Source organism: Cibotium barometz, chromosome 37 (genome assembly GCF_041138505.1).
Source record: "Cibotium barometz isolate CiBa-2024 chromosome 37, ASM4113850v1, whole genome shotgun sequence".
NCBI lineage: Eukaryota > Viridiplantae > Streptophyta > Polypodiopsida > Cyatheales > Cibotiaceae > Cibotium > Cibotium barometz.
This window is the reverse complement of record NC_141082.1, coordinates 17,519,664-17,535,712: the sequence shown is the minus strand read 5'-3', so window position 1 is coordinate 17,535,712 and position 16,049 is coordinate 17,519,664. Positions and strand designations below refer to the sequence as shown.

General features: G+C 47.3%; 1 protein-coding gene across 1 annotated transcript; it reads left to right on the top strand.

The window, feature by feature from the left end:
- The first annotated feature begins 576 nt into the window (after positions 1-576).
- LOC147617016 (uncharacterized) lies at positions 577-15,645 on the top strand. Its single transcript, XM_086776644.1, has 4 exons — positions 577-991; positions 2,578-2,724; positions 3,233-3,317; positions 15,077-15,645. Exons 1-4 carry the CDS (start codon positions 647-649, stop codon positions 15,340-15,342), a joined length of 843 nt encoding a protein of 280 aa, XP_086632770.1. The 5' UTR covers positions 577-646; the 3' UTR covers positions 15,343-15,645.
- Positions 15,646-16,049: the final 404 nt, after the last annotated feature.

The window sequence follows — 16,049 nt, the reverse complement described above, 5'->3', positions numbered from 1 at the left end:
AAAAAGATTTGAATAAGAACTTACCATAGTTTCAAAATAGAACCAATAATTTTTAAGCATATGTACTAGGGCTTGACAAAAACGACATTTCAATGTATTTTTATTTTAGAAAAATTGGCTAGAAATACATCAAGCCCTTACAAAAAACGATTCAAATTTACTAGTTTTTAGTTAAAATACGAGCAAAATATACAAATTTAGCCTAGAAACTGGTTAGTCTATAAGCATGTCCTTTTTTTGACCGGTTAAAAAAAATGCTTTTATCGAGCCCTGATATGTACCTTAAAAAAATGACTAATATCATTGTATGTATATATATATTTACAATGTGTATATAAAAAATATTTTTTTATTAATCACACAAGTGCCCTTTCTATGAAGATCTGCATGAAGGGAAATATTTTTTACATAGGCAAGGTTAATGGAAATCGCTCTGGAAGGGCTTAGCAAGGTTAATGGGAAATATTTTTTACATAGGCAAGGTTAATGGAAATCGCAAGGGCTTAGCAACCTTGAAATATAAACACTTGTTCTAGGATAGGAAAATTATCCAAAAGAGAGATATTTTCCCGGATTTTTCGAGTTTAGGAAATTGCAAGATAATTCACGCTCCACGTGCCCATCGAGCAAACTTATCAGCTGAGCCATGGCTTCCTCTTTGAGGAACACTGCTGCTATGCTCAGCTTACAAGATCGAGTCTGCCCATCTTGCTCGACCACAGTTTCTTCCCTTTCGAACCCTCTACCGCGTCATGCCCAATTCTCCTGTCAGAAGGAGATTTTGGGCACATCCCTTCTTCCCCGGAATGCCCCTTTCTCTGAGGTCCCCTGCAGACAGCAACAGTACCGCAGGCTCACCATAGAGGCCGCCAAGCGAGTCGATAAGAACAGAAGCTTGATCCTTAGCTCCACACTGAAAGTCCAAGAAGGAGACATAGAGAAAGTCGTCAAGCTCTGCGAGGACATCCGTCAATGGGCCTTAGAAAAGCAGGTTTTTTGTCTGATACATTTTGTCCCCTCATTTCAATTACACAGTGAGTAAGAATTTTTAAACCCTGGTTAAAGTGATCTCCTCTAGCTCAACTAGTTTTTAACCACAGTTTACATGTCGGGTTACTTTATCATATCTAGTTCACCTAGTTCTTCTAGATGCATTGTGGAGTAAAGAATGGCTTACCCCCAGCGGTCATTCCCAGCTGTCATGGTCGCAGGCGAATGGTCATGATAGTGACATGGGGAGGGCAGGATTGTTCACAGATCAGTTTGCTGCAGAATGATTTGTCTTGTGATTTAGTGGAGCTGCACTGTGTCAGCATCTCAGAAATTTCATGGTGGTCAATGTGTTTGAGTAGCACCAGCTTTCTTGTGTTTCAGGGTGGTCAATGTGTTTGAGTTGCACCAGTTTTCTTGTCAAGAAGAGCTCAGGATGGTGTAGAGAATGGCCCTTATCCAAGGAAGGGTGACTAGCAGCAGCCGGGAGCCCTTTTCTGGAAAGTGGGGGCCATCAATACCTTCATGGTCAGCCACTTGGACTGCAAGCTCGGGTGCCTTTTTGGGTCGGAGACTGGCTACCATCCTGAGCCTGGAAGAAACTTGTGATGGTCAACTGTGAGGTGTCCCAACATTGGGCTCTGCGCTCTCTGAGGAGTGAGTCTCTCTGCCTGCCGAGCTCCATCAGGTTTCAGACCCGGACATCTCTAGTTGGGGAAGGCAATGATCTCAAACAGTGGACCAAATCCCCTCAGAATAATCAATGGAATCTCCTCAGAATCTCATAGTGGGCACCTGCATATGTGGTGCTCCTCCATCTCCACCTCTGTAGCGCAGAGTTTACAGGTCCTCTCCTTTTGAGCAATGCCCTCTGCTCTCCCTGTCTCCTCTGTAAGGCAGTTGGAGGAGCTGTCCAATCGCGATTGGCATGTCATGTGACATGTGTCCATGGAGGTATCCCGGCCTCTATTTGAATCCATCTGCTATGACCCTTAAGAAAGGCATTTTGTGGAAGCACGAGAGCCAGTGTTTATGAAGGGTGGGCTGCCCATGTGAGTAGGTGGGTTGTGGACAGCAGGTCGGCAGCCAGATAGTAGGTTAGGTTGAACAGCAGTGTTGGATGGTCAGATAGCAAAGTTGGGAGTGGCATGTGTTGGGCGTTCAAAACCATGTGAAAGACATTAAAAAACATTGATGTTTGCTGGTCGGGACTGGCAGACCAGCAGACCAGCTATTGATTAATGAACTTTTCTTATTAAAGAGATCTTTGTTCATGGCCTCACCATTGATAGGTGGTGCAGCAAACACTCACATGCATCTAGAGGAGGGACGCATGAGTACACGACTTCATGCTATGGGCAGTAGGTTTAAAACAAATAGGTCCTATTGTGAGGCTAATAAAAATGATAGCCACAGAGTGAAGAATGAGACTATGTTGTTCTACATGACTATGACAACCATTGGTTGCATGCATTAGGTTTTTGTCCTGACAATGTCTCTGTACTTCTCAGATGTTTGGGATCTGTTAGTAATTGTGAAAAGGCAGGATGGAAACATACTGACAATGGTGGTGGTTTTTTCTTGCAGAAGGATAAAGCTGTAGGTCTCAAACAGTTTGAATGCTATGTCGATCTTTATGACAAGAATGTATTTCATTTTATGGAGGAATATGCTGGTTTGCTTCATATGAACGATTTCCGGGCCTCCCCAGAGCATGTCAAATTCTGTGATGATGTAAGGCTGCCTCTTTAAAATGGTGCTAGTAGCTTGTGGTTCAATCGGTCTCTTTGTTGGTAGGCCCTTGCCCTAGTGGCTATCACACAATGGAAGCGTGTGGCCAAAAACCTTAACACACACAGATATTTCTACAAACATAATACATGTGTGTGCGTGTGTGTGTGTATGTATATGTATGCACACACGTGTGTATGTGTAGGCGTGTGTTGGGGTTTGAACCCGTTCCCCCATCTGGTCAGCGGTGTGCTTTACAAACATACATATGTACATACATACACACACACACCCATTTTTATACACATTTTTATAAACATACATATATACTTATACATATGTGTATATGTGTACATACATTTAAGTATGTGTATATGTGTGTATTCATGTAAGTATGTGTAAATGTGTGCACGTGTGTGTGTGTATACACACCTGCGCTCACTGTGTGCACACGAAAAAAGAGTCTCCTCTGGCCTTGTGTAACTAACAAGTTTTTGTTTGGTGTCTTCAGGTGAGACCTTTTCTGCTAGAGCCCATTGCACTTGCAGCCTATGAACTCAGAGATGGGCAAATTGGACATATGTTGAACCCTATAGGTAAGTGGAAAGTCAAACTCTCGTTTTTCCCTTTTGTGTTTTTGGCATCTGTGAGCATAGGGCCTTGGGCATCACTTTAAAAACATGTATGTTCTCACTTGAGTGCACAAAAACATGTACGTTCTCACTTGAGTGCACAGGTCATGGTTTAGGTCCACTTAAGAGTCTTGTAATGTATTTCAATTACATTTGCTGCTTGCTTCTGGAAGCTACTCCTGATGCTTTATATGGCTTTTGAGCCCTTGGAGCGAGTAGAGTGTTGTGTGGATGTGTCATGTGCATGAAAAATGCCATGTACATTCTCAGGGCTAATCCAGAAGGGGCAGCCAAGAAAAACAGATTAAAGACTAGGACATGGAGCACAGTGTGAGTGTGCAGTGGGGACTTGGAGGTGTACAGGAGCTGTTGGCTGTGTACAGGAGCTGTCGGCTGAACCAAAGAAGGACACAGGAGCTGTCGGCTGAGGGGGCTGCAGGCGCATCTTCATTTTGGGATTTAGTACCCAGTCAGCTGGCCGGCCAGTTCCCTAAGGAATCCAAAGGCCTGTAAAAGGGCAAAGAGGCTCCTCATTGTAATGATTCATTCCTTTATGGAGTGGATCCTTAGGGTCCTTAGAGTAGGGCAGATTTTGGTGATGTTCACCCTTTTTACAAGGCAGCCTAGGGCTGTGGACTGAGTACCTTTTTGTACTATATGAATATACTGAATTTCCAGTCATGTCTCTCTCTCTCTCTCTCTCTCTCTCTCTCTCTCTCTCTCTCTCTCTCTACTCTCTCTTCATGTCTGCGTTTTGCATCAGCATGTTTCCAATAGTGTTTAGGGCTGAAAGAAGATCCCCAGAGCTTCTGCGTGTTACAGGATGGCTTGATCCTTGAATGCATTTGACATGTATTCTCCACCTCTATCTGAGCGGAGTGTTTGGACTTTACATCCACACATATTTTCAGCCATTGCTACAAAGTGTCAAAAGCATGTAAACACCTCTGCTTTCGCTTTCAAGGAGTAAACCCAAGTAAACCTGGGGTAGTCATCAATGAATGTGACGAAATAAAGATGCCTCCCTATGGATGGTGTCCGCATTGGACCACATACATCACTGTGTATGAGCTGTAATTTACTTTCAGCTCTAACAGCTCCATCCTTGGGGAATGGTTTTCGATGCATCTTTCCCAAAATACACCCCCCACATACATGTCTTGTATCAACCATACGATGCCTCAACAAAAGCATCAAACTCCGAAAATTTACATGTCCAACACGAGTATGCCATAGCTCTGCATCATGCATAGCAGGAGTGTGGGCAGCCACTGTATTTGCATCATAAGTACGCTTGTCATAGCTATCCAGCTTATACAAGCCTTTGTATCGTGTTCTAGAAGTGACTATTTCATAACCCTTTGATGGGTCTTTTACCATCTTCAAATTCAACCTTTAAACCTTGGTCGTTTATGGCTGAGACGGAGAGCAGATTTTTCTTTATCCCTGGAACATATAACACATTTTTCATACATATATTGGCACCATTGGCTTCAACAAGTATGACATTGCCAATTCCCTTTACTGGATATGTGGTATGATCTGCACATCATATAGTGCAGCCATTTGAAGCATAAACGAAGTGCTGAAATACATCTTTGCATGAAGTGATGTGGCTCAAAACACCACTATCAAAATACCATGATACATCCTGTCTGTTAGATGCAATGTAAGACATATCATTGTCTGAAGTACTTGGTGTGTCACTAGTGCATGTGACCAAAAAGGTGTACTCTTCCTGAATTACATTAGATGATTGCTGTGCTTTGTCATCAGAAGAGTCTGCTACTGCATTGCCTGCATCTCACCACCTCCTCTCATAGAGAGGTTGAGAGAGGTGTGAAAGCCCAAGTAGGAAGGTGGTAAAGAATGAAGAGTGTTGGTGACTAGCTGTCTGTCTGGGATAACCTCATCAATGTTGAGCAATTGTTCCTGCAGATCTTTCACTTTGGTGAGATGATCTGACATGGAGTCACCCTCATCCATAGAAAGAAGATCCAATTGCCTCTTCAAGTAGGCAACTCTTGCCTCGTGATACATTGCTTCCAATGTGTCCCATTCAAGCTTCGATGTCTTGCAAGACTGAATGTGTGTAATAATAGTCCTTTTCACTGAAAGGGCTATCAAAGACATGGCATGTGCATCCCTAGAGTCCCATCTCTTTTGCTCTTGTGTGGGAGCAGGCAGGGTTAGTTCCGTATGTCGCACGACTGAAACCGTACGTACCTGTCGTACCGTACAGCACCGTACGGATTCGTACGATACCGTACGTTTTTTGTGTGTTGTTGTTGTTGTTGTTGTTGTTGCGTGGAGCAATTTCAGTCTTCTAGAGAGCCATTCATCGCCCTTTGCAGCCTATAGGAAGCTGTTTGTCAGGACCGTGTGCACTTGCCATTGCCATATTAGGCAAGCGATCATATTGCCTGATGAGGAGGAGGAGGCAATCTTCATGGAGCTCTATAGTGAGCTTGTGGCAGCAGATACTCGCAGCACCAGGAGTCAGCATGGACGGGGCCGAGCAGTTGGAGTTCATAGGCCTCCGCCTCCGGCATCGGCAAAGGGTGGCCTTCGCACATATGTGAGGCGGGGATCCTCGAGCTCCAATCCCCGCCTTCATGATGATATTCCATTGCCCCCTCATGATGATACCCCACTGCCTAGAGAGCCCTTGTTTGATGATGATGGCAACCTACTTAGCGAGAATGATCCCCAGAGTGTCTCGTCCACCTTCGAAGAGTCCTCTTCAGAGAACTCTCTTGATGGACACTCTAGTAGTGATCATGTTGATGATCATGCAGATGTTGGTGATGATGTAGACTTTTGATATGTTATTGCTCTCTAGGCATTGGGCATCTATCTCCTTCTAGCCCATCGATGATGTATTGTAGTATGTAGTATCATGTATGTACGCATGTTGGCGGTCGCCCATGCCATGAGTTTTTGGCCTATCCTTTTGTAGCAATTTTGTACTCTAATGGCATGATGACATTATGTTCATGGTTCTACTATTTTGTAACTTCTTGTCTACAATTTTTAAGTTTAGGAAGTATTTTAAAAAAAAAAACGTACTAATATCGTACCGTACCTCAAAAAATTTTAAGGTACCAATTAGTACCGTACCGTATCGTACCTTGGCTGCCTCCGCTTAGCTGGGGGGCGACGAGAGTGCTCTGGCGAGCCTGGGGGGAGGGGGGGTGGGCGAAGTCGGTGGTGAGGATGGAGGAGGGGGATGCAGCAAGGGGGGGGCGAGGGACTGAAGAGGGGCGTTGCTGGGAGAGATCTGAGGGAGAGGGAGGCTGTTGGGAGAGGCTCGTCGGAGGCACAGTGGGGTCTGTCGACCTCACAAGGCACTGAGGGCTGGGGGGGGGATTGTGACGAGGGACCGGCTGCCAAATTGGGAGGGACCGGCCACCAAACCGGTGGGGCCGAGGGGGCTTGCTTTGTGATTGGAGGGGGCTCGTTGCTAACGGGTATGTGCTGAGATAAATGCTCTAAACGGTTCTTTGACAGAACCGAATCCTCCTAAGCTCTACCAGCGTGGAGGGCGTAGCAGCGGCAGTGCTCAGTTCTGGTGGTCAGCTGATGGCCTTGGCGCGGGCCAATCATCCGCCACTCTCCGGCAGCTGGGTCGTCAGTAGTCGAGCCCCAGGGCGTGGTGTTCTACTGCCTGGGAACTTGCCTCTCTCTCTACCCCCCGTGGAGGATCTGAACGTGAAACGGGGAGGGGGGGGGACCCACCGGAGGATGTCTCCTGGATTGTCGCCGAGGGCAAGCTCTAGGTAGATGTCCCATCTGCTTGCAAATGAAGCATTGACCTGGAAGGCCTGAATACTCCATGCGTTGTTGGATGGGGTTGCCGTGGAGGCTAGGAATAGATATACGATGAGGCACTGACTCCGGCGAGGCCACAGAGATGCGGAGGGATGGAATCCCAGCTGATCGTGCGAGGGTCGAGGTAGTAGTGGGATCACTCTCCCGATGGCACCACCAATCACGAGGAGAAGAGGAAGGTATTCCTTCCTATGGCCTGGGAAGCAAACTGTCACCACGGGGAAGCCCGACATGCTAGCCAGAGGGTCAGACGCAGGATAGAAGCCGTGTTGCCACTGCGCAAAGAAGGCTTGTGCCGTACGCAATGCGAGGGGCTTAGCTGCATGAGTCGGTTTGACGTTGCTGGCGAGTCGAACTCCACGTGGTACTATCAATGCCCCAGAGGGTGAATTTCTATGATCTTTGCAGGCTCACCAATGAGGCTCGCCTGTGAAAGATCCCTGAGTTGTCCGTGCGTGGGGCGGCTACCAACAATTTTGCAAACCAGTGTGGAAGCCTCTGGAAGCCTCTAGTGTTGCAACAGTTGTGGCGAGAACCTGAAGGTCTGTTTCGGAAAAGGAAATGCAAGCAATGGCAGCCTCGCGGGGATGACAGAGCGGCTGCCATGGAGTCCTCTTGGGGGTGAAGACCAAAAAAAGCCGAGGCTTGCCGAAATGAGAGACGCCCCGAAGAACCTGACAATCAATCTGCGAGGAAGGGGAAACAAAGAAACGGGAAGGAGAAAGGGGAGGAGGGAGGGAGGGGGGGTGGGGAGGCGGAAAAGAAGGAGACTGCAGCAAGGCAAGGGAGGGGGAGGCCAGGCGAATAGGAAAGAGGGCGAAGGAGAGAGGGCGGGTGCAGGCGAAGGAGAAAAAGGGGGGAAAGGGTGGCGCTGAGATAGGGGCGAAGGGGAGGGGAGGGGGGGCAAAGGAGAGGGAGGCAGGAGGGGGAGGGGGCGGCGCTGGACTGCGAAGGGGAGGGGGGAAGCGAAAAGGCAGGCAGGCTGGGGGGATGGAACAAAAAGAAGGGGAGGGGGGAAGGGGCCGCTTGACTGCCTTCAAGTAAGTTGTCCGCATGTTTGGGATCTTGGGTTCCATGGATGAGCTTTGCTTGGATCTTTTCCTTTTATGACATAGCACTTTATAGCAATGCAATTGAGGGAGAATGTGGCACGCCTCACTGTAGTCGTGCCACATTGCAAACAGGCAAGCCATGAGCTATAGGTACAAGACGTGTGCGCAACAGTTGGATAGGGTGCTCAGCAGTCGGGCAACAGTCTATGTAGGTGCCTGTGCCACGTGGCATTCAGCCAAGTCAGCAAGTTGTGGGCTGTTCTTTGGAGCATGCCTACAGCAGCCAGCATGCTGATCAGCACCTCACGGTGCTATATTTACGCACATTGGAAAATCATCATTTTCATCTGCAAATCTCAACTCTAGTCTCTCAACAGAGCATTTCTCTACTGAGTGTGGGCTGGCCGAGGAGATCTTCAGCAGCGTGTTGGCTGCAAGGTGTCATTTATAATCTCATCCATCTAATGTACTGGAATATCAGTTGTAACACTTTGTTCTACAAAACAATAGTTTTAGGCCTCGTGTATTCTGTGCATGTTTGATTCTTTTGTTCTCTCAAACCCTAGCACATCGGCATGAGTGTTCTTTGCATGCTGATTATTCAACAAAACTCACGTTTTTTTTTCAATTAAAAAAAGCTGTTCGAAACACATGAAGCGTTTCAAAAGTTTTGTAGAGGTTTCATATTGAATGAAATGCATTTCATTGCACTTATGGTCCCAACAAGCTGGACTGAGGCACAGAGTTAAAGGCTTTCTGGGAATCCACAAAACAACAATGTACATGCTATTTTTGTGCCTTCGCATCCTCTTTAATGGCCCGTAGAGTATCAATTGTGGAGTAGTTCTCTTGAAGCTTGCATGCTCCGACACTCTGTGCCCAAGCCTCTCTGCCAAGAAGTTGACTTTAGACCAATACTGTCCTATAAATCTTGTTAGCTGTCATCTCTTGTCTGTACATTACACCAGGGCCTCTGTTGTGGGTGTGCCCGCCCAGTTTTCGTGTTCCCCCATTTTTCCTCACTCTCCATGTATTTTTCCCCATTTTTCCTCACTCTCCATGTATTTTTCCCCATTTTTCTGGGTGTGCCCGCCCAGTTTTCGTGTTCCCCCATTTTTCCTCACTCTCCATGTATTTTTCCCATTTTTCTGGGTGTTGGAGGACTGTCGGCTGATTCAGTTGCTGGCTGACTAGTTTGTTTGCTACCCGACCTGATCAGCAGACTTGGCCGATTGCTAGGACCTGGCCGACCTGTTTGTTTGCTGGTTGTGGGCTTCTGCTGCTAGTCGTGAGCACATATGCTGCTGGTCGTGGGCTTCTGCTGCTAGTCGTGAGCACATATGCTGCTGTCAGCTTGTTCTGGACTGGCCAACCAACAGCCTGGGGCCATATAAAATGGCCCCTTGGCCCCCACTCTCTCCATTGTAGATTCCGGGATTTTCTTGTGTGTATATAGCAGAGTTACATAGCTTCTCTCTCTCTCTCTCTCTCTCTCTCTCTCTCTCTCTCTCTCTCATCTGCGTTTTGCTCTCTACAGCAGCTGTCTTCATTTCCGCTGTGCATTCTGACATGGTATCAGAGTCCCAGGTGGCTTGAAGCTTGGAGATAGTGGGACCTTGAGGTTTGCTGATTGGAGATTGCTTGGGCTGTTCGGGACTTGGAGATCGGGTAGAAGGCGGCCATCACCGTTGGACAGCCACCTTGCATATTATTTGCAGCCTCCTCTTCTTCTTTTTTCCCACCCACGCTCCCTTCACAAGACCTTGTGAAGCCTTGCGATGGCAGACTTGCTTGAGATGGCTGAGAAGCACGTGAAGATCCCTACACTCCCCACGTTCTCGGTGGACCGACAGTTGGACAGGAACAACTACGGCATATGGGAGGTAATGATGGAGTCTGTTTTGGAGTCTTATGACTTAGCTGATTTCATTGTAGTTGGTGTTCCACGATCGGAGTTGGAAGACAGGGAGTTACCCTCTATACGGAAGGAACGGGAGGCTCAGCACAGTTATGGGATCGTGTCAATGCCCGCATCCGTTCTTTCATCTTCCTAAATTGCACATGACAGATGATCAACCATATAAAGCAAGCATATGACGCTGGCCAGAAGGATTTGGCAGCATTTGGCTTCTCTGTATAACAGGGTATCACCCATGAAGCCTATCTCCTTGGAAGTTAAGATGCAGGTGATGAATCTTGCAAAGTCGTCGACGATGCGGGAGAGGAGCTTATGCCTATGGTCTTGGACCAGGAAGAGCATTTTACGAACCCTCTACGGGCGAAGGTTCTAATGCCTTGACTGCCCAATGGTTGAAAGGCCGCAACAACAACAAAGGCAAAGAAAAGTCTTCATCGGAGAAGTCTTCCGAGAAGCTCGACTTAGACCGTGATGAGAAACTGAAGGCTGAGCGGACTTGTAACGATTGTGGCGAGAAAGGTCACAATTGGAGGAAGTGGCCCAAGCGGAATACCGAGAAGAGTGCTGATTCTTCAGATTCAACTGCAAAGACTCCAGCTTTTGTGCACTTGGAGATCTTGGACACAAGTGCTTCATCTTCTTCAAGCGAGGAGGCAGTTGGCTTTACAACCAAGGATACTCGGGAGCGGATTCTTGATAGTGGTGCTTCCAGGCACATGACACCTTCCCGTGAGTTCTTACAGGATCTTAAACGGCAGTCAGGTCGCATTTTCATTGGAGACGATTCCACTATACCGATTCATAGTGAGGGCAGAATGGGATGGCAGAGGGAGGAAGCATTCCTCTCGTGTTCTTTACGTCCCCGCACTTGGTTTTTATCTATTGTCAGTGCATGAGGTTTGCAAGATTGGCTTCCGGGTGGAGTTTGCGAAGCATTCTGTTGCTCTCTGGGACAGAGAAACGGGCCAGGTTGTTTGGAAAGGCGGATTGGAGAACGGTATCTACAAACTCTTCGCACTCTACTCTCTTACAGGCACTCAGATCGGTGACTTGTGGCACTTTCGGTTTGGCCACTTGAATGTGAATGCGGTGAGCTTCTCGGGACTAGATGGTGGTTGGCTTGCCAGATATTGGTAGCAGGCAGCGATGCTGTAGTTCTTGCATTCGTGGTAAGCAGCACATGGAATCTTTTCCGAAGCAGGCTTCCAGGGGGGCTTTGAAACCTTTGGAGTTGGTACACATTGACTTGTGTGGACCTATGTAGACCCCATCCTTGGGAGGTTCTTTGTATTTTATGTTGCTTGTTGATGATTGTAGCAGATTCACATGGGTTTATTTCCTTCCCAGAAGGATCAAGCTTTTGCTCCGTTCAAGGAGTGGCATGTGATGGTGGAGAAAGAGTTTGGCTTGCAGATAAAGACTCTTTGGGCTGACAAAGGAGGAGAGCTTTGTTCCAATGCGTTTGTGCGGAACATGGCATCAAGCGAGAGGTGGCCAATACAGGTTCTCCTTCAGAGAATGGAGTGGTTGAGCGTAGGAACTGGACTGTGGTGGAGATGGCGAGGATGATGTTGGAGCATCGTCATCTTCCTCGGCCGCTGTGGGGAGAGGCTTTGGCTACGGCTGTCCATATCCTCAACTGATCTTCGACGACTTCAGTACTAAACATGGCTCCCTTTGCGGCTTATTATGGCACGAAACCAGATGTCTCCCAGAGTGATGCTTATGTTCAATTTCCAAAGAAGCAGAGGGGGAAGCTTGACTCAAACTCCCATAAGCTTATATTTGTGGGATATAACTCTCTTTCCAAAGGATATAGATTGTATGACCCGGAGCGAAACGAAGTTGTTGTCAGCAGAGATGTTTTTGATGAGCATGTTCCAACTTCCACTGTTGATGAGCCACCACTTCTTGGAGACCGAGATGTGTCTAATGATGATTCCGAGTCGATTGTTCCAACTGGACAGCCTCAATCAGTTGAGCCCGCGGCTGGGGATGAGCCCCCGTAGCAGCAGGAGGCTCCGCGTTCTGTTGGAGGTACCCAGGTGGTTGTTAGACACCCTTAGGAAGTTAGGTGTTATAGAGCTTCTCTCCGAGTGGACCACAGAGGGCGGACCTCGAAGATCGCATAGAGTTTGTGACAAAGCTTTGATGTCTTGTATCATGCGGGACAAAGAGCCCACTTCCGTAAAGGAAGCCCTTTCACAGGATACTTGGAGGAAAGCCATGCAGGTGGAATTGGAAGCCATATAGAAGAATAAAACTTGGGAGTTGGTTCCGAGGCCGTTAAAACGGTCAGTCATTGGTGTCAAGTGGGTCTTTAAGACCAAGTATACGTCAGATGGGTTGGTGGATAAACACAAAGCCAGACTTGTGGCTAAGGGTTATGCTCAATGGCCTGGCATTGATTGTGAGGATACCTTTGCACTAACAGCGAGGATGACCACGATTCGGACTGTTCTTGCCCTTACCTCTTCTTAGCGGTGGCCGGTATATCAGATGGATGTGAAATCTGTGTTCCTTAATGGTGACTTGCAGGAGGAGGTGTATGTTGAGCAGCCTCCAGGCTTTGAGGTTCCAGGATCAAAGGGCATGGTTTACATGTTGCGGAAGGCCTTGTATAGTCTTAAGCAAGCTCCCAGGGCTTGGAATCAGAAGATTGATTCTTTCTTTCTACGGACTGGATTTCAAAGATCAGTTTGCAGATCCTAACTTATATCTCTTTCGAGAACGCGGTTTGGTCATGTTGATCATCCTTATATGGATGACCTTATTCTCACTGGCGGTCATGTGGAGCACATTGCAGTGAGACGAAGGCTGCCTTGTCAAAGGAGTTTGAGATGACCCACTTAGGCTTACTCCACTTCTTCTTGGGATTGGAGATCTCGCAGACCCAGAGGGGGTTCTTTGTCTCTCAGCAGCGGTATGTCCATGAGTTGCTTGAGGCCTTTGGGATGGAGTACTGCAAGCCTATCACATCACTGATGGACCCGAACACAAAGCTTACAATGAATGATCCTTGTGAGCCGGTTGATGCCTCTTTGTATGGGAAGTTGGTTGGTTCATTGATCTTGTTGCTGAACACCAGATTGGACTTGAGCTTTCCTGTGGGATTGTTGAGCTCGTTCATGCAAACACCTTTGAAGTCTCATTGGGATGCAGGATTGAAGATCGTGCAATATCTGCAGGGTACAAAGGATCTTGGACTCTTCTATGACATTGGAGGGGAAACAAAGGACTGAGTCCAACTCCAACGCTGGAGTGACTCAGATTGGGGAGGAGATCCAGACATGAGGAGATCTACATCAGGCTACAGTTTTACCCTCGGCTCAGGAGCTGTTTCATGGAGCAGCAAGAGGCAGCCAACTAATGCCTTATCATCTACATAGGGAGAGTACCAGGCTGCTTGTGGTGGTGCTTGCGAGGTTGTGTGGTTGCGGAGGTTGCCTGGCGAGATTGGGTTTCCACACAAGGAGCCCACGATCATCCAATGCGATAACCAGAGCTGTATCGCTATTGCTTGGAACCCGTTCTTCCATGCCCGGACCAAGCACATAGAGATACAATATCACTTTGTTCCTGAGAAGATTTTGGCTGGTGACATCTTGCTTCTTTATTGTTCAATGGAGGACAATGCGGCGGACCTCTTCACGAAGTCTTTACCTTAGGCTATGCTCCGGCGGCACTCCAGCTCACTTGGGTTGGGTCCTCATCTAGGAGCTGAGAGGGGGTGTTAGCAGTCATCTCCTGTCTGTACATTACACTAGGGCCTCTGCTGTGGGTGCGCCTGCCCAGTTTTGGTGTTCCCCCATTTTTCCTCACTCATATGTATTTTTCCCATTTTTCTGGGTGTGGGAGGGCTGTCGGCTGATTCAGTTGCTGGCCGACTAGTTTGTTTGCTACCCGACCTGATCTGCAGACCTGGCTGACTGCTGGGACCTGGCCGACCTGTTTGTTTGCTGGTCGTGGGCTTCTACTGCTAGTCGTGAGCACATATGCTGCTGTCGGCCTGTTCTGGACTGGGCGACCAGCAGCCTGGGGCCATATAAAATGGCCCCTTGCCTCCCACACTCTCCATTGTAGATTCCGGGATTTTCTTGTGTGTATATAGCAGAGTTACACAGCTTCTCTCTCTCTCTCTCTCTCTCATCTGCGTTTTTCTCGCTACAGCAGTTGTCTTCATTTCTTCTTTGCATTCTGACAAATCCTTGGCCTTTATATATTGAATCATGATAGTCATGTAATTATTTGGATCCGGGTTTCTTGCTTTCTACCTGGGAAAAATGGTGTTTGTGGTCAAGGGGGTGCAAGGAGGGAGCCTTCATAGAGGGCTCTATTAAAGGGTTCTTTGAGAATGGGGGTCTAGTATGTGATGTCCATGTGCAAATACACTGCATCCAGCTGTCCATGCATTGAAGTCACCCATTAAGAGGATATCCCAGTGTCTTTCCTACGATGATGGATTCTAGCATCTACCAAAGATTGAAAGGGTTAGGTAGTCGGGCGACAATCTGATTTGAAGTACCAATGAGGTAAAAAGGGTCATGTGTGCCGGTGGGGGGGGAGTGCGCTTTTGATCGGAATGTCTAAACTTGGGGTCTCTGAGGGGGCCTCGAGTGACTTTGCAATATACCCTAATCCCCTTCGTGTGACTCCTGGCTCGTCCTGACCTGCATTTAGAGAAAAAGAGGTGAGAAATGTCCGACTCTGATCAGCTCATCTCCCAGTATGTGTCATGAGTTTGTCTGTCTTTGGTTCTCAAGTGAAGGGTGACATAGTTGATCCTCATACCTTGATGTAATACAGAGGACCAATTCCTCTCAGAACAAAAGCAATGGAATTGCGCGTGCGTGGAGAGAGAGAGAGAGAGAGAGAGAGAGAGAGAGAGAGAGCCAGCCAAATATTTCTCATTATGGATGCAGGACCTAAAGGTGAGGGAGGGCTTGATGATGCAACTGGTCAGGCAGGTAGAGGTGGGGAAGCCTACATGAAGCCCAAAGCGAAAAAAAGGAGGGGTATCGAGTTTGAGCTTAAGTCGAAAGCCACAGCGCAGGAGGCTACTGAGAAGGTTGAAGATGATAAGTGGAGTTTGGAGAAGATACTTGCCAAGGTTATTGGTTTAAACTCGGAATCAGCCGAGGAGGAGGAACAATGGAGCTTGAAGTCCCTTTTTGGAAGAAAGAAGTGATGCCCCCCCTCCCACCCACACACACATGCAGCATGGGTGGCAATAGGCAAAGCATGTTTTGTGATAGGTAAGCATTGTATGTGGCAGTTTATGCTATTGCTCTTGTACTCGTTGCCCCCTCCATTGGCTTTTACTGGTAGCTTTTCAAAATTTCCAATGTATAGCTTGAGTGGACCCTGAGCTTGTTTCTCGGGTAGGTAACTTTGTAAGCTTTCTGTTTAAGAATTTTGAGTTGATTTTGTATCAATGAAGGAACATCATTTGCTTTTATGAGCATCTTAACTGTCAAGACTTTTATTGCAAGTGTATGTATGCATGCATGTATGTGTATTAAGCTTCTCAACAAGTAAGATGATATTTTGCAGATTGTTTTTAAATAATGTAATATGTATTTATGTTGATCTCTTCTAACACTTCCCATGCTTATTGTGAAGCCATGTTGTTCAAGTCTTTCATGATTGGTCATCCTCTGGCCTGGGCACCTAGAAAGATGTAGAAAGATAGTGGTTTTTTCACATCATTCCTTACCCATATGCTGATATCTTCTACTCTTGCCCCAATTAATTGAAGCTAATTAACGTTGTGGCAGGGAGGCATCAGGAGTGCTCTAAAAGAGGGCGTTGATATTATTTAGCTGTGGTTAGGAGTGTGGAGTGTAGGAGTGAAGGGGTGTGAGTTTGCCAAGGGAGGACATGGATTTGGTGTCC

What these genes read in the sequence shown, in the direction of transcription:
- LOC147617016 (XM_086776644.1), top strand. Translation starts at nt 647, where the DNA reads ATGGCTTCCTCTTTGAGGAACACTGCTGCTATGCTCAGCTTACAAGAT. An exon ending in AATGGGCCTTAGAAAAGCAG is followed by an intron (nt 992 to 2,577) that starts GTTTTTTGTCTG and finishes TTTTTCTTGCAG; the next exon opens with AAGGATAAAGCTGTAGGTCT. An exon ending in ATGTCAAATTCTGTGATGAT is followed by an intron (nt 2,725 to 3,232) that starts GTAAGGCTGCCT and finishes TGGTGTCTTCAG; the next exon opens with GTGAGACCTTTTCTGCTAGA.